This window comes from Phragmites australis, chromosome 11 (assembly GCF_958298935.1).
Source record: "Phragmites australis chromosome 11, lpPhrAust1.1, whole genome shotgun sequence".
NCBI lineage: Eukaryota > Viridiplantae > Streptophyta > Magnoliopsida > Poales > Poaceae > Phragmites > Phragmites australis.
In genome coordinates, this window is record NC_084931.1 from 3,937,521 (window position 1) to 3,962,538 (window position 25,018).

General features: G+C 43.4%; 2 protein-coding genes across 2 annotated transcripts; one reads left to right on the plus strand and one right to left on the minus strand.

Annotated features, from left to right (window-relative positions):
• The first annotated feature begins 3,109 nt into the window (after window positions 1–3,109).
• LOC133885206 (acyl-coenzyme A oxidase 4, peroxisomal-like) lies at window positions 3,110–7,342 on the plus strand. Its single transcript, XM_062324878.1, has 13 exons — window positions 3,110–3,254; window positions 3,365–3,463; window positions 4,353–4,459; window positions 4,699–4,776; window positions 4,897–5,020; window positions 5,126–5,199; window positions 5,316–5,375; window positions 5,478–5,587; window positions 5,870–6,029; window positions 6,121–6,197; window positions 6,278–6,449; window positions 6,537–6,629; window positions 6,821–7,342. Exons 1-13 carry the CDS (start codon window positions 3,128–3,130, stop codon window positions 6,947–6,949), a joined length of 1,410 nt encoding a protein of 469 aa, XP_062180862.1. The 5' UTR covers window positions 3,110–3,127; the 3' UTR covers window positions 6,950–7,342.
• An 11,066-nt stretch (window positions 7,343–18,408) lies between these two features.
• Window positions 18,409–22,068, minus strand: LOC133885157 (zinc transporter 6-like). Its single transcript, XM_062324817.1, has 2 exons — window positions 20,923–22,068; window positions 18,409–18,891 (listed from the first exon to the last, which is right to left on the minus strand). Exons 1-2 carry the CDS (start codon window positions 21,802–21,804, stop codon window positions 18,577–18,579), a joined length of 1,197 nt encoding a protein of 398 aa, XP_062180801.1. The 5' UTR covers window positions 21,805–22,068; the 3' UTR covers window positions 18,409–18,576.
• Window positions 22,069–25,018: the final 2,950 nt, after the last annotated feature.

Consider the following 25,018-nt stretch of genomic DNA (forward strand, 5'->3'; position numbering starts at 1 on the left):
ATCTTTACTATTTAAAAAAAAAAATACAAGTTTAAAATTTGTTTAGTCATAGGTTTTGTGCGGTTGCTCTGAATTGGGCAGTTCTTGTGCCTAAATCTTCTTAAAATCGTGCTCTAGCCAGTCTTAGTGTTTGTTTATTGTGTTAGCTTTGTTTAATGCTTGTTCTTAATGTTGCTTGTTTTGTTCGAGCGTAAGAAGAGAGAAGTTTGTCCTGGGAACGTTCGACGACATCTAAGAATAAGACTTCAGTGATTTCGAGCAACACTTTAGAGAAGGCAAGTGTACTTAAATATATTGCACTTATTTTTATAAAGTTTTATTTTACAAATTGCATGCTGGTCAAATATGATATTCTACGGTTAAGGTTTACTAGCATTTCTCTAATATTTCTTGTAACCGTAGTTTCAGTTATCATATTATGAGTAGAATGTGCTTACTTATGGATAGCTTAGGCAAAGTGTGTTTTGATTAATAATGATGATGTTTGGTAAAAATGCCAAGACATGAAAAGTAGGGTCTAGACAAGCTTGGCATGTTGGTTGGCATGTGGATGTGTTCCAGGCAAGATTGTTGGCTTTGTCGGACATTTTGTTATTACCATATGATGAATGATGACGGTCTTTCCCAAACCATGTTACGAATCGATTCGTAGAGCGACCACCCATGAAAATAGTACAACCACAAGCCTGATATTGGACGGGCCTAACCGAGTAATTCGCTATCCTCTTAGCATGATGTAGATCATTTGGTGGTGCGGGAAAGGAATGATGTACTTCTTGAAAGCGTAAGATGCAAGAGGGGACTTCTGGGGTAGAGGGTGTACTCCACTTATATACGACGGTGAAACCTCAACGGATAGACACGTGCTGAGAGATGTATTGTAAAGACTTTGTAGTAGTTTCATGGCCGCATGCCTCGGAAGTGTGTAAGTATTTGATCAACACGGGCATAATGGAAATTATGAATTGTGGATAAAGTGTACAACATCTGTAGAGTGAAAGCTGATATATCAGCCGTGCTCACATTCATGAGCGGCATTGACTGCTCACATGATTAGTCGGATGTTCTTGGGTTAGTTTTGGGTTGGATCTAGTAGATCACAGTTATGGGAATTGTGATTCAAGTTTTGGATAGGGGTGGATGGAACCTTAGTTGAGGAGCAAGGTGGTTGGAACCTTGGATCAAGTTTTAAAAGATTTTTCACATAATAAATATGTTGCTTTTATAATTATTTTACTACTAAAATGATATTTATGCAAATAAACCTATGAGTTAAGCCATTCGTGATATTGGCCCTATGTCATACTTTCTCACACTTGCTTAGTATTTCATGTACTTATACTTGCTATATCCAAACAATGTTGCTCAGTCGGAGAAGATTTTGAAGACCTCGCAGAAAATGGCACATTCTAGGGTGTGTTATCCGCCGATTGTCTATGGTGTCGCTCTGAAGATTGAAAACTATGTTTAGCTCCGCTGCATCGTTGATCCCTTTCTGTAAGAATGAATGTATGTTTAAGTAAATGATATTATTTTTGTTATTCACTTATGACGTCACTATATGTATGTAATTTGATCCTGATATACACATAGCTACATTCGGTTTGGTTTTAAAACCGAATGTAACAAAGTCTGTAAAGAAGGATTTACTACAGATAGCTTGATCAGGAAGAGATAACCCTGCGTTGGACTGCCTCTCTTCGCTTCAGTTTCATGCATCTAAACTTGTATTGCCATTTAAAGAACTGCATGGTAGCAATCCGACCAGCGGACCGACAATAAGGAGGCAGAATATTTAGTTTTTCGTATGAAGACATGGCGAAAGGTGAGGTTTGTAACCTTTCAACTAAAATTATGAGACTTTTTTCTTGTAGAATTCTCTTAGGTACATCAAACAGGGTATGGCGGTCTATGCAGCACAGTGATAACAAGATTGTGGTGATTGTGGCAATGCATCGAACATACGTGCTCTAAGGAAAGTAAGGCCTTAAAAAAAAAGAGTAGCAGAAGCTAGAAATATAATAGGATTATAAAGTCGCTGTTGCAAGAAATCTATGTCCCCATTCTTCCATCTCTAGCCCAGCTAAGGTTGGTGCACCCTATGGAAGATCGAAAAGCTTACATGGGACGTGAATCCGGTGGCTAAATATCTCAATGACAAATGACAATTGCCAATTATAGATCGCATCCTCGAGTTGATCCGGAGAAAATTGACATTCAAATTTTGAACTCTGGATTCGTTCCCTTTATACTTCTTAGTAATAGCTTTCTTTAGGCTCGTAAGAGCACATAAGATTTTTTATGACGTGGATGAGATGACAGTATCATGCAAAACTGAGCCATCTCTGTAACTTGGATTCAAGAAAATAGCAGAAAGTGACAATTGTTATTTCGTTGGAATGGTAAATTGTTCCCAATTGACACTGTGATGACAGGAATGTGAGATTTTGCCATTCCCCAAACAAAGAAATAATTTTTTTTGACTCCTTTGAACATTCCCCAGGTACACCTATTTGGATAAAACCGAAAACAAATTCTGAACTGAAGCCAAAATTTCTAGGAAAATCATCTGAATCTAGTAGAATACTACTCCTCTCAGTCCAAAATAAACATCATTTTAGACATTAACACGGTATCCAAAATACAATTTTGACTATTACTTTTTGTTGTAATATGTTGATAAAACATAACAAAAATATATTATTATAAAAATATTTTTGCGATAAATCTATCCGTATATTTTTAACTATCCAAACTTAATATATAAAAAAGTAATTTGTGGGCAAAGTTTAAAAACAATACTTATTTTTGCAAATTTCCATTAATATTATTATTTAAAACAATCCATCCAAACTGTACGTGACGTGTCAACGGATCGGATATGCATCGCAGCTCGACAGCCCACCCGCCCTATTGCTTCGACCCATCCTACCCACTGCCACTTGGGACCCACCGCCGTACCACGTGACGGTACATCACTGATAGGTGGGATAAAACATTTCGGCGCGAGGAGCGTCCCGTCCTGTCAGTGACTGCGGAAGACCCTCTCGTGGCTCACCTCCTGCTACGCCACCCCGTGGCTCACCTCCAATGACACGTGGGCCCGCACACCTGAACCGTGCCGACAATGATTTCCCGCACGCACGTAAAGGCATTGCGTGCCGGTCTCCTCCTCCTCCACCTCGATCGGGAGCTCGCCGAATCAGCAGGGAGCAGTCGAGCGCAGCGCGGCGCGGCAATGAGGAGCTTGGGAGGTGGGTGGCGGACCGAGCTCTCGAGCGGCGGGATCTATCCGGTGCCGCCTCGCGCGGTTGGTTTAATTTCGAGGTGGATGGTTAGTGATTGGTCCGTTGCGCTCGTGCAGGTGGCGGTGGCGGGGCCGACGACAAGGTCGGGCTGCCGCCGCTGGACGTGGCGCTCGCGTTCCCGCAGGCTACGCCGGCGTCCCTCTTCCCTCCCGCCGGTGAGACCCCTCGCTGGCTCGCTCCGTTCCTCCCGCAGTTACTATTCTTTTCACTGAAACCTGAAAGGTCAACATAGTTTGATTTACTTAATTACGAGTCTTTAAGCTGCAAATACTTCTTGTTTTCCGTTGGAGAGAGGAATTGGGTGCAATTTCTTGCTCATGATCTCGTTTGGAGAGGAGGGTGTAGTTTCTATTCATCTTTTTCTAGTTATCTGTAGTCTTCGGTTCCTTGGTTGGGTACAAATTGGCTGCGCATGGGTGTGTCCTAGTCTCCTAGAGCTGTTAGAGAGAGAATATGAGTGTTTCGTTCGGCATCGGAGGCTGGAACTGTGTTTTGGATTTGGGTTTAGTTTAGTTTTGGTGGAGTGTATTTTTTTATTTTTTCCCCGTATGGTTAAACATAGTGGGGTTTGATTGGCTTCGGAATTAAGTATGAAAGAAAATGAATTATTTTGAAAGATCTGACTTTTGGTGACCTTGTATGAGAACTAAAAGCAGTCCTTTAATGCTCCTTTGTGATTTCAAAATGACATATTGAACCGATGGGTGGTTGGATGGGTTGCTTGCAATAATTATATTCATTTGCCTTGTTTTTCTTTTCGTCGTGGCAATGAGTATCTCTGGTTGGATAATTATTGGGCAGTTTGTGGGGGCAACTGATGCGTACTTGTTTCTTATGTTGTTGTCGGAGAGTACTTGAGTCTTGTTTCGCAAACTCTTGCTTAGGCTTACTGTCTAATTTAATTTCTGCTGGCAGTTATATTAGTCAACACTGTATTGTATTCCTTAGGAGCGTGGATTTCTGCATCATAATCTACATCATGTGAATTATGATTGCTATTTCAGCCTCTTATCAACTTGTGTGCCCGTTGATTTTTGCTTGCAGTATCGGACTACTACCAGTTTGATGATTTGCTGACTGATGAAGAGAAGGCACTACGGAGGAAGGTCCGAGGTATTATGGAAAAAGAAATCGCGCCCATTATGACTGAAGTATGTTATTGCTAAAGGCATTCGCCAATCTTTCTGATTTTCTCACAAAACATGTATTATGGAGTAGCTTTTCAGTGAAACATGTCTTTTGTGCTGAAATCTTGTAGTAGTCTAGTAGATATTTTCTATTGTGACGTTTGGTTGTTTATTCTCCCTTGGACTGACTTGCTGATGTGCTACAAATCTATATACCGCCTCATCTTGTCATAGGCTTACATTGTGTCATTTTGCTTCTGCAGTATTGGGAGAAGGCAGAATTCCCCTTTCACGCAATTCCCAAACTTTCAACTCTTCTCTTAGCTGGAGGTACAATAAAGGTACGAACTACACAACTTCTATTTGTGCTCTAATATGGAATTTCAGGTCTCACCCTCGTGCACAACATTTCATTGAAATTTGATTTTTCTTTTTTTCAAATTGGTATTTTGAAAATTCAGGGATATGGGTGCCCAGGACTCTCGCTTACTGGTAGTGCTATTTCGATAGCAGAAGTTGCACGGGTTGATGCGAGCTGCTCCACATTTATTCTAGTGCACTCCTGTTTGGCAATGTCCACGATTGGTAAAGCTGGCATTTTTCCAGAACATGTTATACTTTATGTTCCATTGGATCTTGGCCAAGAAGTTGTACTCAGCTCTTTACTTTTGGATATTTTGTGAAGAGTAGCCCTTTGTGGATCAGAGGCTCAAAAGCAGAAGTACTTACCATCTCTTGCTCAGTTAAAAACTGTTGGTTGCTGGGTGAGTTATATTATCCAATTTTTATTTTTAGTCCTTTGTGGTTATGCGGTCACCACTTCAGTATTGAACATGCTATTTGATATTTGCATTCCTGAGAGCGTTGTCTGCTTTTGCAGGCATTGACAGAGCCAGATCATGGAAGTGATGCAAGCTCCTTAAGGACTTCAGCAACCAAGGTTTAATTAATTTGGAAGCATGATTATCATTGTAAGTTTAAGTGACGATGAATAATTCGACCTTTCCACACTACCTTATCATGTTGGTTTATATTTTGGAAGGTACCTGGTGGTTGGCATTTAGATGGCCAAAAACGCTGGATAGGTAACAGCACTTTTGCAGATGTGCTCATCATTTTAGCTAGGAATGCAGATACAAACCAACTTAATGGGTAATCCTCTTTTTTTCTTTTTTGTGGAACTAGTGTTTCTAGCATTGTTTTTATTGTTCCCCTATGTGTAGGGGCGGACCCAGTAAATGTCCACTCAAATTCTTGTTTTCAGTGGACTAGGGCTTTTTTCGTGAAGCTGCAAAGGCCCAGTCACTAGCATGCCCCCGCTTAGTTTTTGGGCTGGGTCCGCCCTTGCCCATACGTCAATATGAAGTTATATCTAGGCCGATCAATGCAATAATTGCCCTGTTCTCTGATACTTAATCTGATACACTTCTCTAGATTTATTGTGAAGAAAGGAGCTCCTGGTCTGAAAGCCACAAAAATTGAAAACAAAATTGGACTCAGAATGGTTCAAAATGGTGATATAGTTCTAAATAAAGTATTTGTCTCTGAGGAAGACAGATTAATAGGCATCAATTCATTTCAGGATGTAAACAAGGTACTGGATACATCTCTTACTACCTCCTCTCATCCCTGTTTTGTGGGGTAATCTGATTTTGATTTACTCAAACTTTTAACTGCTGATACAGGTACTTGCCATTTCCCGCGTTATGGTAGCGTGGCAGCCAATCGGCATATCTATGGGAGTATTTGACATGTGCCATCGGTGTGAATCACCTTACCACATCGATTTTTAGTGTATTCTGCTCAATACGTATTTGATTTCCACTATGTGTCATTGAATAGGTATTTGAAGGAACGGAAGCAATTTGGAGCTCCACTGGCAGCTTTTCAGCTCAACCAAGAAAAGCTTGTTCGGATGCTCGGCAACATTCAGGCCATGCTTCTCGTTGGCTGGCGCCTATGCAAGCTGTATGAATCAGGCAAAATGACACTAGGCCATGCCAGTTTAGGCAAGGTTCGTAAATTGTAATATTGTTAGCCACGGTCTCTTCATAATCATCGGTAGCTTCTTATGCATTCTATGGATAAGAGTTGAATGCAGGCGTGGACCTCCAAGAAGGCTAGGGAGGTAGTTTCTCTTGGCCGAGAGCTATTGGGCGGCAATGGTATTTTGGCTGATTTCCTGGTTGCGAAGGTAACAGGGACCCAGCATTTACTCATTTCTTCCTTGGATCATCGAAACATGACAAAATAATTAGAAAAAGAATATAAGATTATCTATAAGATTTCCTGAAAGCTGCTTGCTTGTCATAACACTTTATGAACATGCAATTCAATTTATAACTGTTTTGAAGAATGTCTGCATAACAATCCTTATCTTTGCAGGCATTTTGTGATTTGGAGCCGATTTTCTCGTACGAAGGCACCTACGACATTAACAGCCTGGTGACTGGCAGAGAGATCACTGGGATTGCGAGCTTCAAACCTGCTGCATTGGCGAAATCGCGTCTCTGATTTTTCCCCTTACAGATGAAGCTACAACAAACAAAATAGACATCCACCTTGTCTATTCTGATGATGTGGGAATAAGAGCAACAGAAAAGGAATGTTAATTCCAGTGTCAGTTTCCAGTGGTCATCTTTATCTTGCAAAATGGTGTCCAACTGCCATTTGTTCCACAGGCTCAGTACAGTGATATTGCTACACAATCGCTTCAGTATAGTTACCCACTTCCATCTTTCGCCTGACGGTGTAAAACTTCTACTGAGCACTAAAAATACATATTGATCACTGTAAAAGAAACATATTATTGAAAAGGAACTGTATAAGTAGCATGGTTATTAGTGCTGCTAAGTGCTAATAAGGAATACAGACATACCTGAAAGTAACAACTCCCAGGCTTGTTCAGTTGTTCCTTGTGCTCCTGTGGCTGATGTGAGGACCTGTTTGTTGAGACCTGTTTGGTGAGACTTGTACACATGACCTGCCAAACTTTTGAATGTGAGGACACAAGGTACGCACCAGTAGTTTTCTTGCTCCAGAAACCTACCTTGATCGCATAGTGGCATGCTGCTCAACAGTCAACACTGTGCCAAAACTTCTCTCGGCATCAATGCACGCTCGTCGAACGGCTACAAGCTCGAGATCATCAGCCTCGGCATGTGCTCAGTTGGGAGGAGGAGGAGGAGGGTGTCCTGCTCCCCTCGTGCCGCCACGTGTTCCACATCGAGCGATGGACACGTGGCTTGGGGTTGAGCTTGACATGCCCCATCTGCAGAACGGCTGCCGACGTGGCCCCTGGAGAGCTACAGCCCAGAACAGCGGCATTTGAGACTTTTGAGTACATGGTAAAAAATGGTTGAATGGATGGCTGAAATGTTTGTTATCCATGTATTATTTTGTTGATATGGTCTGATTAACAGAATGCTAAGATAACAACATTTTAAGGGCGCATAAATCATTTGTTATAGAGAACTAGCTGCTCCACACGCCTAATGTCTTCACTCGGATTGTCAGTTGTTAAAAAAAGTGCAATTTGCTAGATACTATCATAAAAATTAAAAAATACTATCGGTGTGAGGATGACATATAGGTTATGAACTCATATATTATCTCACAGCTCATGATATTTTTTCTATATAAGCACTTTTACAATAGTATTTACCTAATTTTACCAAAAAAACAGAAAAGAAAAATGTCTCCACCCGCCTAAGGCTCGAGCTGGATGCGCCTCCATCAATGCATGTTTCGGCGAAGTGCGCATTCCACCCGGTCCAACTTAATCTTGTGCAACACTATTTGAATAGCATAACAACTACACACGCAGGAAAACGAGCACAATAATCGCGCAATTTTACGATACCAAGCACTGGCCATCTTGATCATCTTTGTGATCTTGACTTCCACATCTTTCAAAGCACCAAATCCATTCTTCATGCCTTCAATTTGCTGTTTCATGCGTGTTATCAAATCATTTCTTCAGCTCAGAAGTGCCATCAGGGGGACCCGGAATCATATCCAGGGCTGCTGCTGTCGACACTCGACACCAAGCATCCCAATCGAAGTCAAGTAGTCCAACCACATGAAGAAACTACACCTGCCTGAAACAAAATGGCAAACAACCCTAGATTGCTCAGTTCGTTAATTCCCACAATCCAAATCCACCAAAAATATGCCCAAAATCAAAACAACAGAACAGTTCGGCATAAATCAGCTCACTTTGGGTTGACTAGTTCCCGCACGTTGTTTCGGTTTTAATTGTGCATTAGAAAGATATATCATTTATTAATACTAATGTTTGTATTACTCTATTAAGTAATGGATGCCATTAAAATATAAAATACTTGCGAACTCACATTCATAACCCATGCCTTGATCATACAAATATTAATGTCTAGCCCATTTCAGGCTTAAATCATATATTACCAAGATGAACATGTTTTTTTAAAGGGGAATCTTTATTAACTCTTAATGTTACATCGAGGTGATACAACACAAGAGTGTTCTCTTGGTCTCTGCATAGCTAAGATGTACATAGCTAAATACATAAAAACAAAGTGGCAAAGCCAAAAAAGAAACCAACAAGCTACAATGAAAACTCTTAGACATGATTATTGAGATTAGCTTTATGAAACTCTTAGACATGATTATTGAGATTAGCTTCAATGCATATCTTAGACTGCCATCCAAACCGGCTAAAAAGCTCTCGAGACACTTGCTATAAACATGTTGTCGCCATAGTAACCAGCACACGATGCTCCTACCAGTGCAACACATACCGTCGGTGTAACTCTATCTAAATGAATCAAAAATGCATTGCATAAATAATCAAACGATAGAAAAGTGTGCATATGATACCGACAACAACTTGGAGGGGTCGCCGGCGAAGGCTTCAGCGAGGCCTTCAACTATGAAGGGCATCAAAACACTCTAGGGGATTAGGGGGGGTGTTTCTAGGATAGTTTGGACAACATTAACCGAGCCAAACTTGAAAAACTCCTTGGATTGGTTCTAGTCTAGGGTTAAACTTGGGTCTAAACGACACGGGGATCAACTCGAGCTTGAGAATGACGGAGAATCGGTCGGGGATGCCTCACCTTAGTATAGGGGAGCTTCCTCGCGGATCAATCCACTCCGAAGAAGCTCCGATTTTGTCACGTCCTAATTTCTTAATAACGCATTTAAGCAAAACTATGCTTCTTAAGCATTGTGTTGCATAATGGTAATCCGGAGCACTGATGCACTTCATTAATAATCATTTGGATAAGAAGAAGATTGAGGGAGAAAATAATAGAAAATGCATTGAAAATACCTATTCTCTTTAACATGTAGGCCCCACTCCTCACCCACTCCCTCTCTCAAGTGGGCAGCAGCCCACCTGCTCTCTCTCTCTCTCCTCTACTCACTCCCCACGTTTTCCCCCAGCTGCTGCTGCAGCAGCTCCTCCTCTCTCCCCCTCTCACTCAAGCTCAAGCACTCACTCTCTCTTTTCCTCTAAAATCTGAGCTCAAATGGAGGATTCAAGGTATGCATGCGGTACCATTGCATTCTCTAGATCATAAGCTACTCATCCATCCAAACCATTTTCGTTTTCATGAAGGAATCGAGTAATTCTTGAAGTTCTTGGCATTCTTGAGCTTTTTGGAGCAAAAATGGAGTTTTGGTCGAACCTGAGTTCTAGAGTCGTGTTGTTAGTTGATGAACAAGTTCTAGTATCCTTAGACTATCCCTAACATGTTCCCTTTAGGCTTGAAAAAGATCGCAACTCGAATCGACCAAAAATCCACTCGAGAACATCTTTTCTGTATAACTCGGATACTCCGGGTTCAACAGATTTTGTCCTATGAATTGTGTTCAAAATTGGTTAGGGTTTAGGGTGTGAGTTTAGTTTAGGATCTTTTGGATAGGGCATGTACATATTTGTGTAGCACAAATTTGTAAAATGAGTCAAAACACCCAAGTGAAAAAATTGTGAAAAAAATCAAATTTATATAGCTCAGATTATCCGGACAAGCCTGGAGACTCCGGGTAGTTATGTGATCGCGTAGCCGAGAGCTCCGCTCGGAGCCTCACTCGGAGTGTCCGGTATATCCCGAATAGTCCGGACCAACCAGGAGGTTCCGAGTCAAATTAAAATAATGCTAACCGAAAGTCTTTCCCGGAGGATGACCCGGATACTCCGAATTCACCCGGATACTCCGGATCAGTCAAATAAATAAAAGGCAGTAACAGAGCGCCTCTCCCGAAGGGTCCAAGCCCGGATACTCCGAACCAGTCCGGATACTCCGGATGACTGTTATTTTCTGGATTTCGTTTAGAATGTTTAGTATTGCATTGATTCGTATATCTTATACTTTTAGTATATTATTTGTTGCACTTTATTCAAACTCATGATATTACACGTGTTATTTTTTTTTAAGGAAGTCGAGCCGGTGATCAGGAGAGATCTTAGGCGGACTGGGACACCGGGTGTCCTGTTCGTCAGAACCTGGCTCTCCGGTAGCAACAGCCCCCTCGTGAGGCCCCGTCGCCGCGTCTTTTTCTGCAGACTGCATCGTCACTGGTATGGCTCCCTTGAACCGGCCAGAACTGGGAGATCCAGTCACAGAAGCGGACGATGCAAGCAAATCAGCTTTAGCCGTGAAACCGGCTAGATCTTTAGTAGCAGCCTGCGAACGAGCAAATGCTCGGTTGGTAAGTTCAAGGGGAACGGGTTCTATCCTTAGCTCTCACATCTTTACCGGTCTTGCTTTAAAGTGGGTCTTTATATGGATTCCAATGAAAACCGAGACACTGTCAAAAATTAAAGATCTTTAGTAGCAGCCAGCGATTCCTATGCTGAAGCCCTGCGCGAATAGACCTTGATTTGAGCTCCCAACTCACCAGGTAGCCGCCCGGCAGAAAGCGAAGTGCAGGCCTGCGCAGCCTGCTTGGAGACGGCGACATGCTCGGTTGATCAACTCGCGCCGCTGTGGGGCGCGGCAGAAGAATAGCACCATCTTGGATTGAAAGGGGTGACGGCAATTCTGCCCAGCGTGTCTCACGATGGCAAAAGAGGCAGTGCAGGCGGTTCCCCACATCCCACCAGACTTGCCAAAGGAATCACAGGAGCCTGGGGATGCAGGCACGAGCACGTCCGTGAGGTCTTGTCCACCTGCATAAGATCTAAATTCAGTTTTTTACCATCAGGGTTTGCCAAATCGTTTTTTTCATCGTTTTGGACTGATTGTCTTGCCCATTGTTAATGTCATCGTCATCGAGTAGGTCATCATCGTCCTCGTTAAAATCCCCTTGCATTGGGAATTGACTTGGGCTGTCATCCACGACAAAACTCGGATCTTCTGGGAGAACGTGACCTCAAACTTGCATAGAATGTCCGTTTTGATCAGCAACGTTCTTGTATTCCTCATAGTCACTTGCATAGAACTATACCACACCTCCAAAGGTATTTCGTGTTAATTTCCTACGAAGAGCCAAGCGCAGTGCTGACGGTACGTAGGTGGTATTCCATAGACATGCACCCCGACATTGTCAAGATCACAGTGGGGAGATGGGATGTGAGATGGCAGCCTTCTCCAAAGGAGAGAGTTACCCCACAAGATTTGAGACGCAATTCGAATTTGACCATCTTGTGAAGCTCCTCCAGAGAAGGGAAAGCCACAAGAATGGTGTTTGTCCCTTTAGGGATTGCCTCCCAGTTCTAGTCTGAGCGAATTAATTCTCTCAATTCATTTTGAATTATCTAAGTTGAAACGAGACCTCCTGAGACAGAGACAACAACGCTTAGAGTCGACTGAGGCTCGACACCTTTATGACATGATTTGGTGATTTGAAAGAAGCCCAGCTTATCGCCACCAAACCTAAACAGCATCGCACTTGGTTTGGGTAGTCGGATGAGTGGGCATCTAGAGGGTAAATGATCTTTCTTGATGCAAATCTCACAGTATAGAAAGGCCTCGCAATGCTCTGAAGTGTGAACCTTGCTCTTGCACCGGAAATAATACGACGTTTTGACTTTGGCTATGCCATCAGTGGCTTCGTTGGCCGGCAATGATGACGGCGGAACCACAGTTGTGGCCACCCATGTTGCATTGCTCGAAGACGACATAAAGGGAGTGTGCGGCGGCTTTCGACCATGCCCTGTCCGGCCGGACGTATCTTGTGTTGAAACCCACCGACGGGTGCCCGACTCGACGCACCGAAAATGAAGGTGCCACCAGGAGCAGAGCCGAGGACGCTGGCAACATTTGCAGAGGACAATGAGTGGAACATCAGCGCTGGTGCCTGTTTTTTTAGAATAGTCCCCTAATATCCAGCCTTCTTTGAAGGCTTCTACGAGGAAAATATGCGAGACGGGGGGCTCGAGCCCCTGGAGTTTTGCCACTGAGCCGGTGGCTCGTCCGCCAGTGCCGGTGGCTGTTGAGCAGGTGCCCGCCCAGTGCCATGAAAGAACGGCCCTGCGTTGCTTGATTGGCCCTGTTGCGTGCCCTTGGTAGCGTCGCCCAAATGGCATGAGGCAGAGCCATCTCCATGGCCGGCCATGGCTACCTGTGCGAAGGAACGGTTGAGAGAAAGTGGCAGCGAGATACTCTGATCTTGGCGCTGAGAGGAAGAAAAAAACCCGGTGCCTTACAAGGAAAGATTGCAAGTCCGATTGATAGCATGCCTTTCCCAGATTCCTCCGAATATGTCTTTCCAATCTCTTCCTTTGGTCGAAAAATTGCCATTCTATTGGACCGAAATCACCTGTTACCATCCTACCCGATCAACACCCAAATCAGCACGAAATTCCAACAGGATTGCATTGCCATCACACCAGGATACAAGTTGCTGATACAATTAGAAGGGAGAGTCAGTTTAAATCGGGAAAGCATAGAGTCTGGGGTAGAATAGCAGGAGTATGGAGGTCCAGGGAGGAGAAGAGCCTGAGGTAGGAGATGGTTCGGTTCTGTCCCTTCCCCTTCCATCATTTGTGCCCTCCTTTGTATTGCTGCAGACTTGGATCGCCAAGGCCCAGCTCAGGGAACCACACCATGGTCCTGCGGCCTAACTCTCAGGTAGCTCATGTTCGTGACATTCCTCCCCTCTTCAAATTCGGTTTGCCCCCAAGCCGATGAAGCAAAACCGCTAAGCATAAGTCCATGGCACCTTCCAGTTAATCTCTATCGCCAACTCTTGCATGCTAGAATCAATTCTCCCATGATCAGCATCCCCAAGTAGGTCCGCAAGAGGATCGAGTTTTAGAGTTCTGAAATTGATAAGCAGTACTTTCAGGTGGAGCATATAGCATAGCAGCAGCCCCCGGTAAACCACAAACTGATCCTCGAAGCCATCGAGATATAGGAGAATGCTTATAGTGAGCCCTTTCCACAAGTAGTGCAATGAAGCAATAATATGGCTCGGATGAATATATTAACTGATGAAGCCTTTCCCATCGTGCATTAGTTTCTTTATGTTCAGAGAATACCGAGAAAGCATGAGCATCTTCTGTAATAGAAAGAGTATGAACGATGCTTAGAATTGGCTTGCCCTCAAGGCAGTTGGGAACAGAGAAAGCTTGAGCCACCATCATTGCGGATTTGAATGCATCAGAATCCCATGGCACTTGCAATCCTTCAGTTCGATAATTAAACGAACAACCAATTTTTTTTAATGCTGCAGATGTCCCTCACTTGCACATTGCGATGAATGTCTAGATCCTGAGAACTACTGAATGTTTTGCACATAGCCCAGAAGCACTAAAGATGCACTCATTCAGAGAAATAGTTGGTGATACGAAGGTTCTAGCTGACCTCAATTTCCAGCACAGCTCGTGATTGCACCGTATAACAACACCATTAAGAGCAAAGAGTTCTGCCACTGTAGAAAGACCCAAGCAGATGCATCGCTGTACAAGATCGAACAATTCTGCACAAAGTTTGGGAGAGCAACCTGCAAGTTTCCAACTCATTGATTATTTCTTGTTATCAGCAGCTCCAATGATTAGAGTATTAAGCAACCATACATGTACCAAGTAGTTCCAGAACGCTACAAATGGCTTCCACACCTCCATATAAACTTGAGCAGGAGTTATGACCATTGATTTGCATTGTGCCGGTGTAAAGAATAATTGATGACAGATTTTTCTATCACATAGCAACACCACATGAACACTTCGATTGTGCGTAAGAACTCTCAGTGACACTGAACAAAAACTCAAGAAGGCTCCATACTCCCAGCATAGTAACCAGGCAAGTTCTATAAATTGGTTAAATGCAAGCACCAATAATGTAAACATATTATCCCAATAATCTGCCACCACCATTAACCATTCAAAGAAGACACTGAAATACAAAAATATGGTGTAACCTGGTTCATTTGGTAGTGGCCATGGTTGAAACAAAATCCATGCACCTAAGCTGCTCATATTTGACTTGAATGTGTATGAACTACAGTCCAAAGAGGAACTGAAGCATACATTCTTTTGCTGCATAATATATTTCTGCCTGACTAATTCAGGGAGCTCTCTATAAATTTCCCTTGGTGTTCCAGAGCTCATGAATAGCAACCAATTAAACAACAACCAAAATATGAGTACCTTTTGGGGTGGTGGCCATGGAATCAGCGCAATCGGCTTCACTAGTGTATAGTCATGAAAACCAGTGCAATTGTACATGTCCGCACTAAATATTGCGAAGTGTTCAGCTTAACTTGATTAGCCACACCAAGTACAAATCCTACCTTGCTTGTGCTGCTCAAATACCCCTGCTAATTAGCCCAAGGTTTTAGCCCAAGCAATCTCCCTGACATTGCCAACATAGTTTCAAGCAACAATCTCCTGGCATTGGCAATATAATTTCAAGAACCCTTTCTACAACATGTACTGCAAGTGGCCGCCAATTCTTTAGTTTGACTTGCTGTAAAGAACATGGATACTGACCTTCAATCACCACTATACTGGCATGTAGTGTTTGTTGCAACAGCAATCCAACTTGCTCATATATGAAGGATGGCTAAGGAAGTGACCTCAACTCATGCTCATTGCCTTTAGGAACCAGTCACCTAGATAACAGCCAAAGTGACCACCATAGCACTGGCATACCCTTGACTGACCATTTGTCAAACCCTTCGCCATCACTTGGTGAACAAAAAAAGCAACTGGGTACACGTTGGTAACAAGGGAGCTGAAGCTCAGTACCTTGCAAGTACATGGTGTCTATGGTGTCAACGGGCAGGAATATGACACCAGGGTAGAAGATGAATGTGCAGCTCTTATCCATGGGTGGCTCCACATGGATCGCGATAGAACCATTAGCAATGTCCAGGGAGTGGTCGCAGACATCTAAACACGGCATCCAGGTCACAACCAAACGTCAAACACCTTGTGTACGTCGCTAGCAGGTGTTTGGCGGGGGTAATTGGGATGGCGAAAGACCTCGGAGCAGCTGTAGCCACGCCAAGGTCAAAGATGGTGATGACATCTGCAGGCGACGAGGTTGCAGTGTCAGAGTAAACGAAGCCAACACTCAAGCATATCGTCGAACAGTTGGTGGGCACAAGTGTGTCGAGCTTCACGTCGGCCAACAGCCTTGGCGAGAGGACTCTCCTAGACTCCACACATGCTGGAACATCCTTGGAACACCCATCACGGGCGGAGACGCGGTCGCAGCGTGGTCGGCGCCGGTGTTGACGTCGGAGCAAACCATCGAACACCTTGCGTGCGTAGCTGGGGCGTGCTCGGTGGTGCCGATGGGGATGTCGAAAGCTGCCTCCCGAGATGGAGTAGAGGTCGACGAAGCAGAGGACGCTGTCGAGGAAGCCATTGCAAGCTTGCTGGAGGTGGAGGCAGCGCTCACTGGCGCGCAGCTCGCCGAATATCTGCTGCAACAGCGACGTTATCTCTGCCTCCTTCACCGCCGTAGGGGTTGGGAGCTCGAGCTCCTCGCCCATGGCCGCTAGGGCACCAGAAGAGAGCATGGTGGAAGGATCGCCCATCGCCTCATGCAGATCTTTCCTATTTGGCTGCAGAGGATCCCGATCCCATCATATGAGGTATTGCGTTCCAAGTTCGGCCAGGGCTCGCTCGCCAGAGGCGACATCACTTGCGTCACAACCTTCGGTTCCTGAGCCGCTTCAGCCGGTGCACGTATGGCGCCTGGAAGAAAATCGCCGAAGGCCACCACGACAGGAGGCTGGGTTCTTGGAAGAGGTCCTTTCCAGGGCCTCATAAGCCATCCTCGGCCCCTCCCCTGGCGTCCCCGTCGTTGAATCGTCGCCGAAACAGGTTCCGAAGGACGCGACGACGTGATCAGTGAATCCTGCTCGTCTTCTGATTTGGGTGGAGCCGTCGGCGAAGATGAAGGCCCGTTGTTGCTGCGGAAACCGAGCTTTGCTTGCCATAGTCACAGCGATCTGCTCTGCCAGCGAAGAATCAACGCCCGTTCCAGCCTCTTCTTCAGCCCGGACGATGAAACTGATATGGATGCATTGCGTGATTCTATTGTCGCTGCTTTAGAACCATAATCATTGGTACTACCCTTGACCAGTATTTTGTTAGATTTAGTGATATCAATTGTGCAATTAGTTTTGCTAGTTTGGAGGAAGAGAATGCAATCAATTTTTTTTGTCGTATTTTATTTTTATATAAAAATTACAAATACCATAATGTTTCTATCTTAAAAAATGTAAAAAATAAAATAAAATCGATACCATCCGCGCTCATTCAAGCGGACACACAACTCATGATACGATTCAAAACCATACTAGTAATTGCACACTAAAAACAGATAATCTCAAAAAATAAGGGGGAAAATGCAAAACCCCTCAAAAATCACTTAGATTTTGATTCCCTTCCAAAAGTTATTTTTTTGCCAAAAAAAACCTCCAAAAATTTGATTTTGTTAAAAAACACCTCTAAAATTCAAAAAATAAATAAAATAAATCTAAAAAATCTAAAAAAAACTAGAGACAATTCTAAGACCTTTTGTGAAATTTGTTTTAAAAAATAATATCCTTTACATCATATTTCATGGAGAGAAAGTTTAAAAAAAAACATGCAACTCATTTATTAATTCGAGTTAAATGCATAGTTAATTATTTACTAATCCAAAAATTATGAAACTAATTTTTTTAGTCTTCTTACATGATCCTATATCTTCTAAAAATACATGAAATCTTGAAATAGTTATTGTAACATGCAGGATTGAGTAAATATGTTGCAGATAGATTAATTCATAACTAATCTAGAACACCTAAAATTAGTGAAACCACTTTCGTTTACTTAAACAATTATTTATGTAGAAAAAATAATAGTAGACATAGCAAAGTTAAAATAACATAAGTTAATAAATAAGCTGCACATTTTTCTTTTTTTTCTAAACTTTCTCTCCATAAAATATGATGCAAAGGATATTATTTTTTAAAAAAATCACAGAAGGTCTTACAATTATTTCTAGTTTTTTTAGATTATTTTTATTTTTTGATTTTTTTTTTATTTTTGAGAGGTTTTTTTTGCAAAAAGTCAAAATTTTGAAGGGTTTTTTTTTCAAGAAAACAACTTTTAAGGGGGGAAAATCAAAGGTTTTGCATTTTAAAAAAATCAGAGTTGCCAAAAAGGCAACTTCTCTAAATAGCGGAGTCATCAGGCAGCAGCTTCTCAGGCTTGTCAAATCTCCTTAGAAAAAAGCCATCCAAAGTGCAGACATGCAATTATGTACATGTAGGGGAGGTTTGTTTTCTTGGGAAGAGACATGCAATGTCTTTTCAACCGATTCAATTACTGAACGTGGATTTGGCTGCCACAGCATCTGATGGTCGCATTTATAAGCAAGAGGATCAAGCGATTTATGATTTAAATTTTGTTGACGATGTGGCTTTATGAGCCTCGTTTTGTCTTCAATAAGGCAACTCCTTCCGGTGAGTAAGGAATTAATATTAAGAAACAAGTTTTCAATATATATATATAGATATTGTTAATTTCTTAAGTACTTCTAAAATAATTTATAATCTCACATTTATTTAGGATTGCTCAAAGGGCTAATTTATAAGACCCAAGTATCCATTCCTTCCTACACATGATATAAGAGGAGCAACATCACGTTTCTACGAAGATCGCATTTCTCCGAAGAGCATACATACGGTTCATCTACTAACTTGATTATGACCTATGCCCAGAGAGCTAATATTGACATAGAAGCAGATCCAAGCACCAATGCAATGTACGATGCCTTCTTCAGTTTTAGGGATGCTGCCATCATCTTGTTATGGAAAAAATCAAGAGAAATGAGATCAACAAGAGCCATATAAATAAGGACTCCGGCAGAAAGTGAACCAAGAATCCCTTCCATTATTAAGGCATTTGGACTGCTATCGTCATAACCAGTCATATGGAAGACTGCCATTCCAAGAAGTATTCCCAGCGGTGTTGTCACTGAGAACATTATGCACATGTAACCAACTGTTGCCATCCCAAAACCAGCCTGAGAGAAATATACAGGTATATATTCAGTCATCCATGACGAACACAAGAATCTATAAGTGGTGTTTTTACATGTTATTACGAAGTACAAATAGAAACTGCTGAAGCAGATCTTGATATGTTTGTAATAACTAATGAAGAGATGATAAACTAGGATATAGAAACAGGAAATGGTGGGGGTATGAAACTGGAAACTACTATAAAGGAATAGTGCCATCCAAAGTTATGAATTATGAATATGACTATTTAACAAAGCCACATACTTAATGACTATTCCAGGTGGTGGTTTTATTGGGTGCGTTATGCTTTATCAATTGAAGAAAGGATAGATATTGCACTAGTGCCCTTACTAAAAACAGGGCACATCACTCTTGAATCAATTTGCTGTTGTCCTCTCCATGCAGCCTACACCTGTATGAATCCTAGTGTTCAAGCATGTCTCGCGACCACTTTAATGTACTTTTACATTAACTTGAAGTGCTTTCTGGAATTGCCATCCAACAAGACACCACTAAACGAAAAGGACTTCAAAATCTTAACACTACTGTTCTGTTGCCCCTCCGTGCGTAACACATCAACCTCATTTTCTTCTATTGTGGCATACTAGCATGACAAAAGGTAAATATTATACAATAAACAGTGACGTGGACGGACATTATTGGATGGGAAAAGATCTTGAAGTAACTAATGAAGAGAGGCGCTGTTCAGCATCTCTGTGGCTGAGGAGTGTGGGCTTCCTTAATGAAAAAAAAAACTAATGAAGAGATGATATACTAATGTACAGAATCAGGAAGTTGTAGGGCATGCAACTGGAACTTACTCTTAGGGGAGTAGTGTCATCTAAAGTTATGAGTAGCTATTAAACTGAGAAAAAGATAGAAATAGCTCTAAATGGATGTTTCGGACGGTGGCCTCATTCAATACATTATGCTTTATTAACTGAGAAAAAAGATAGAAAATGCACTAATGCCCTTGCTAAACTAGAAGATTCACTTTTGATTCAATTTACTGTTGTACTTTCCATGCACCTTAAAAAATTTCATTTAATTTCAAATTGCTTTCTGGAACTACCCTCCAACAGGATACCACCAAACCAAAAAAGGACTTTAAAGTACTAGTGCTGTTGTTCCGTTACTCTTCCTTAGTGCGTAACACATAAACCTGTTTTCTTCTAGTGGCACAAGGAAAAATGGTATCATGCAAACGTGGATAAAAAATGACGTTGACGAAGATAATTGGGTGGAAGAAGGATCCTCAAAGACAGTTTGGCCATCATGGGTTTAGGTGATGCAAAAAGTTCATGCTTATAGATTTTTCTTGCTGAAATAAATGCAATAGTGGTACAAAAAGCTCTAGCTGATTGTGGTGTACAGCATGGATCCTTCCATCAAGAATCATTCTAAACTCTAAAGTTATGCAGAAGATCAAGGGAACACAAGGAGCTTAAAAAGTTGTATTATATTCCCCACCTAACAAAGTGGTATATGCCAGACAGGCAGACATCCCAAATCTGAATAAAAAACAATGGATGGCAAGCTTAATCTAAGACAGACAAATCAACCATTTAAATCAATAACAGGAGGGGAAAATCCCTTGTCTTGTCTGTGTTAATCATTGTATCAGACATCAGAATAGGTAGCTAATAACACAATACAATCCCAACATAAAAAAAATGGCTTTCATTAGACGATACCCTCTTTTAAACTAAGCCAATCAGTCAAATCATATAATATCCAGCTTACTGCAATATGAAAGACAACACTGACATCACAGATTCAAGTAAGCTGGGAACTTCTGAGTTTCTAGTACTACAGAAACTAAATTCGCACCCGAAGTCAAGTCGCAAAACGAGAAAAGCTAACTATGGAGCTAAATAGCAGTCCTGTTTCTACGATACTTAAAAACCACAAGTTCTTGCAACACTACCGAATCAATAACCCGAGGAAACACAATTTTGTTAAGAATAATCCAACCATGAATTCTTCAATTCGACACACAATATAACAAATTGGAAGACATGTTTCGCTCTCACCTGCGCGATGCAGCCGCCGAGGCCCATCCCCTCGAACACCTGGTGGAAGGATAGCGCAACAACAAGCGGCCGGATTGCGCAGACATCCTGCGACATCCCCATGGTCACCCCAATGATAACCGAGTGGAACACTATGCCAATTTCCAGCACCTTGGACACCATCTTCTGCTTCCTCCTCGCCTCCTCCTCCTCCCCCTCTCCTTCCCCCACATCCACCACTTCATGCCCACCGCCATGGCACCCGCCACCGGCCACTGCGACCTCATCGCTGCGCACCAAGTGTGCGCCTTTCTTGGCCCCGAAGAGGGCCGCGTCGTCCCTGTCCGGGTCGCCGCCGTTTCTGGCGGCGTGCAGCACCGGGTCCTCGCGGTTTTCTTCCAAGAAAGCGCGTTTCTTCGGGCTCGTTTCACCGATGAGCTCGAGGACGGTGGATTTCTTGGGGATAGGGGCGTAGTTCTGGTGCTCGTGGGCCTCGCCGCCGTGGCCGTGAGCTTCGAGGTGGGAGGAGGCGGAGAGGTCGACGAGCAGCGCGAGAAGCGCGCCGACGAGGGTGAAGAGCCCCGCGAAGGGGAAGTCCCTCCAGGGCCTGCGCGACGCGACGGCGCAGTCGGCGAGCGCGGCGAGCGCGTCGGGGAGCACGTGGACGAGCGAGGTGGAGAGGATGACCCCAGCCGCGTAGCACTTGACGAGGAGGAGGCCGCGCGCGTATCCGGGGCTGCGGCGGAAGGCGCGCGTGAGCGCGACGGGGAGGCAGATGCCGACGGCGCTGGCGACGAGGATGGCGAGCAGGGACCCCGTCTTGAGCCGCGTCGCCGCCGCGCCGTCGCGGCAGATTCTGGTGACCGCGGGGTCGCCGGCGGGGAGGCAGCCGCCCACGGACATGGCGGCGCGTCAGGTGTTCGACGAAATTACCCCCGGGCGCGCGCGAGCGACGGCGACAGGGAGGCGCGGCGTGCTACGGCGAGCGGTGCGGTGTGGACTGGGAGGGGGAGTCGTTAATAAACTAGGAGGAGCTTCGCTTCAATGCGCTGTGGGCCCGGGGGAGGGCGGCGTTGAAGTCCGCCGGCCATGTGCTCTCGCAGGTGTATGCCCACTGCCCCACACAATCAGGAAGGAAGGTGCACGGGGATAACGTCGTCGTTGATACTTCAAAGCTTAACGAGGGTTACCTCCCTCATTTATTAGTAGCTAGTCATCGTGTAATTACATTAAAGGATTTTTTTATCAGGACTATTTATTTATAATAAAATTTGTATAATAAAAATAAATAAAAAATAGGTAGGAAGAATTAGAAATCGACGATTATCAGGTAGAAGAGATAGGCTAACATAAATCATATATGCACATACGGTTTTGTATTTGGAGGAGCTAGCGCCCGAACGTCTGGAGCCGGCGCTCCGGACAATTGTAGGCCGTCGGATCTAAATAGATGGATAGCAGCTCTGTCGTTCGATGTAAACTGAAAAATTCCAATCGTAACATGTCGTCGTGTTGCATGCAACAAAAGGCACGAATATCTCTTCTCGTTTCGTTCTCTACTGTAAAATTCCCATCGCAACATGCTATCATGTTGCACGCAACAAAAGTAGCTTACTGATATCTGATTCTAGGAGAGAAAAATCCCACCGCAATATAAGTGCCATGTTTCATGCAACATGCCACAAAAAATGATAAAACGATAATCTCAATATCGATAATTTTTTCCAACATTCCAAATCACCTATCACAACATCCCAATCCCCTTGCTGCAACATCAATAAAATAAGTTAATTCCACCAAATCACATGTTGCAACATCAAATAAGCTAATGCAACATCCCAAATCATCTGTTAACATCCAAAATAGCTGCTGCAACATAGAAAAAAGCTCTTCGTCGCTCGATTCAATGCCTTGCTGCTTCGTCTCACCCGCGCAGAAGTGTCAGTGAGCTGCGGCTCTCGCCGGGCCTGACCTAGTGTGCTGCTAGCCACTTACCACGAGGCCACGACTGCAGCACCACGGTGGCGGCGTCTACCAGAGCTCCAAGGGCACCACCTGCAGCGTCGTGAGTGTGCCCACGAGCACCGATGACGGCAACGGCTTCCTAGTGTCCTCGAACTCTAGCACTTTTGGACGACACCAATGCCCAACGGCAACGCGACCACCTCCAAGAGCTTGGCTATGACGACAACAGCGAAGGTGGACAGCGTGCACTTTGAAACATCAAAGGCGATCGATGGTCATGGAGTAGCAGGCTTGGACCTGATCGGAGCAGATTGGACGAGACAGAGAGCACAAGACAAAGAGCGGTGCTATGTTGGAGATAAGAGACAGATATGCTTCTTTGCAAACTTGATTGAATAAAAAATTTGGGTCTAGGGTTATGCGTGGCGCTGAATGAAACGTCCGGGCGGAACGTAGCCTCGGACGTCTTAGGAGGAGCATTATCGTAAAAAAATTCTCACCCCAATATCACAAATCACTTACTGAAACATCCCAATTCACCTATTGCAACATCAAAAAGACCAATTTGAGCCAAATCACATGTTGTAATTGTTGAAATATTTCAAATCACCTGATAGAATATCAAAATTTACCTACTACAATATTAGAGAGAAACAGTTGCAACATCCCAATAGTCATAATTGTTGTTGCAACAATCGAAATGAATACATGCATGCAACATCTCAAAGAGGCCACTGTAACATCCAATTAATTTTGCTTATAAGATTGAGATCCTAGCCTCTTTCGATCCAATACATAGCCGAACCTTCTCGACTCTGTAACTTCCTCCGCCATGACCCGAAACCCCAACCACCCTCCGATCCGAAAGAGACACGCGGCATCGCCATTGCGACCCCCAGCAAGCCACGGACGTGATGAATCGCGAGCTGCAGTGGAAGCGTCAGCTCCTGGACGCCAAGTTAACATCGCTGCAGACCTCGTCAGGGACAGCGGCGGCTGCTGCTGCGGACGGGGGCAGATTCGACGACCCCGTGGCCTCGTTCGAGTGCTGGGGGATTGGATGGATCAGTTGGAGAGAGAAAACAAACTGAGGAAGAGGAATGAAGCTACTAGAGTAGGTGCTAACGGGATCAAATAAAGTTCTCAATAGTTGAGTGGGCCCAACAGACAACCGACGGTATCGAACATAAGGGTGCTAGCATTATCGACCATTAAAATCATCCATTCTCGTGTCTCCAACCTCAATTGTTTTCCCAAAATTATCAAATTAGGATCACAGTCTGAGACAACATTTCAATAGCACGTTCGCAACACCGGGTTAAACCTCTTGCAACTAACTAGATACAGATTCATACAAATTTTAGAAAAAGGTGGTAGAAATAAAAACAAAAACTAAATCATAATTGTCGTTCAATAAACATCTCATTTGTATTAGAAATTAGCAAATAAGATGGAGCTAGACAAAACAGATCTATAGGCTCAACACACTGCAATATTTTTTACTGTGTATGCAACATCCAAAAACTACATCTGCAACAAATTTGATTCAACTACACACAGTTCTTGGCGAAGGATGGTGGAGCTATGTGTGCAATGGAGCCATTTGCTTCCATCAACTGCTGTAGATGACGCGTCCGAGCGATAATCGTTCGTATCGGACATAAGAGCCTAAGCATTATCGTTTTGTATTTTCGGCTTGGGAGTCTCTCTGGGTTTTGTGGGGGACAAGTGTTGCACTGGTGCCATAGTGTCACTTGCAGTATCTTAACTCTTTTTTTTAAAAAAAAAATTGTGTCACATGCAGCATTTAGAGAAGAAGTACGCGACACGACCGACATGTGGGCCTTGTGTTATTAATTGTTAAGTTGTTTGTTTGGGGGCAATTTGCAGTTCAGAAGTATGCAAAGGGCAGGAACATTACTCTTCATTATCTTTCACATCTCTAGTAGAAAGAAATGTTGATGTGGCTTCGCTTCTTTACTGTTCATGTTAAGGTGGAGCTTTTTATGTGGTCCATCTCTCACCATTGTGAGCTACTGTATATATCGATAAGCACAATTGTACCGTATAGGCTACATGTTACCGACTGATACTTTCTTCCCATGCTACAGTAGAGATTGGCGAAAACCAGAGTCCGACCCCTCCACTGTCA

What these genes read in the sequence shown, in the direction of transcription:
- LOC133885206 (XM_062324878.1), top strand. Translation starts at nt 3,128, where the DNA reads ATGATTTCCCGCACGCACGTAAAGGCATTGCGTGCCGGTCTCCTCCTC. An exon ending in TCGCGCCCATTATGACTGAA is followed by an intron (nt 4,460 to 4,698) that starts GTATGTTATTGC and finishes TTGCTTCTGCAG; the next exon opens with TATTGGGAGAAGGCAGAATT. An exon ending in GCCATGCCAGTTTAGGCAAG is followed by an intron (nt 6,450 to 6,536) that starts GTTCGTAAATTG and finishes AGTTGAATGCAG; the next exon opens with GCGTGGACCTCCAAGAAGGC.
- LOC133885157 (XM_062324817.1), bottom strand. Translation starts at nt 21,804, where the DNA reads ATGTCCGTGGGCGGCTGCCTCCCCGCCGGCGACCCCGCGGTCACCAGA. An exon ending in TCGGCGGCTGCATCGCGCAG is followed by an intron (nt 18,892 to 20,922) that starts GTGAGAGCGAAA and finishes TATTTCTCTCAG; the next exon opens with GCTGGTTTTGGGATGGCAAC.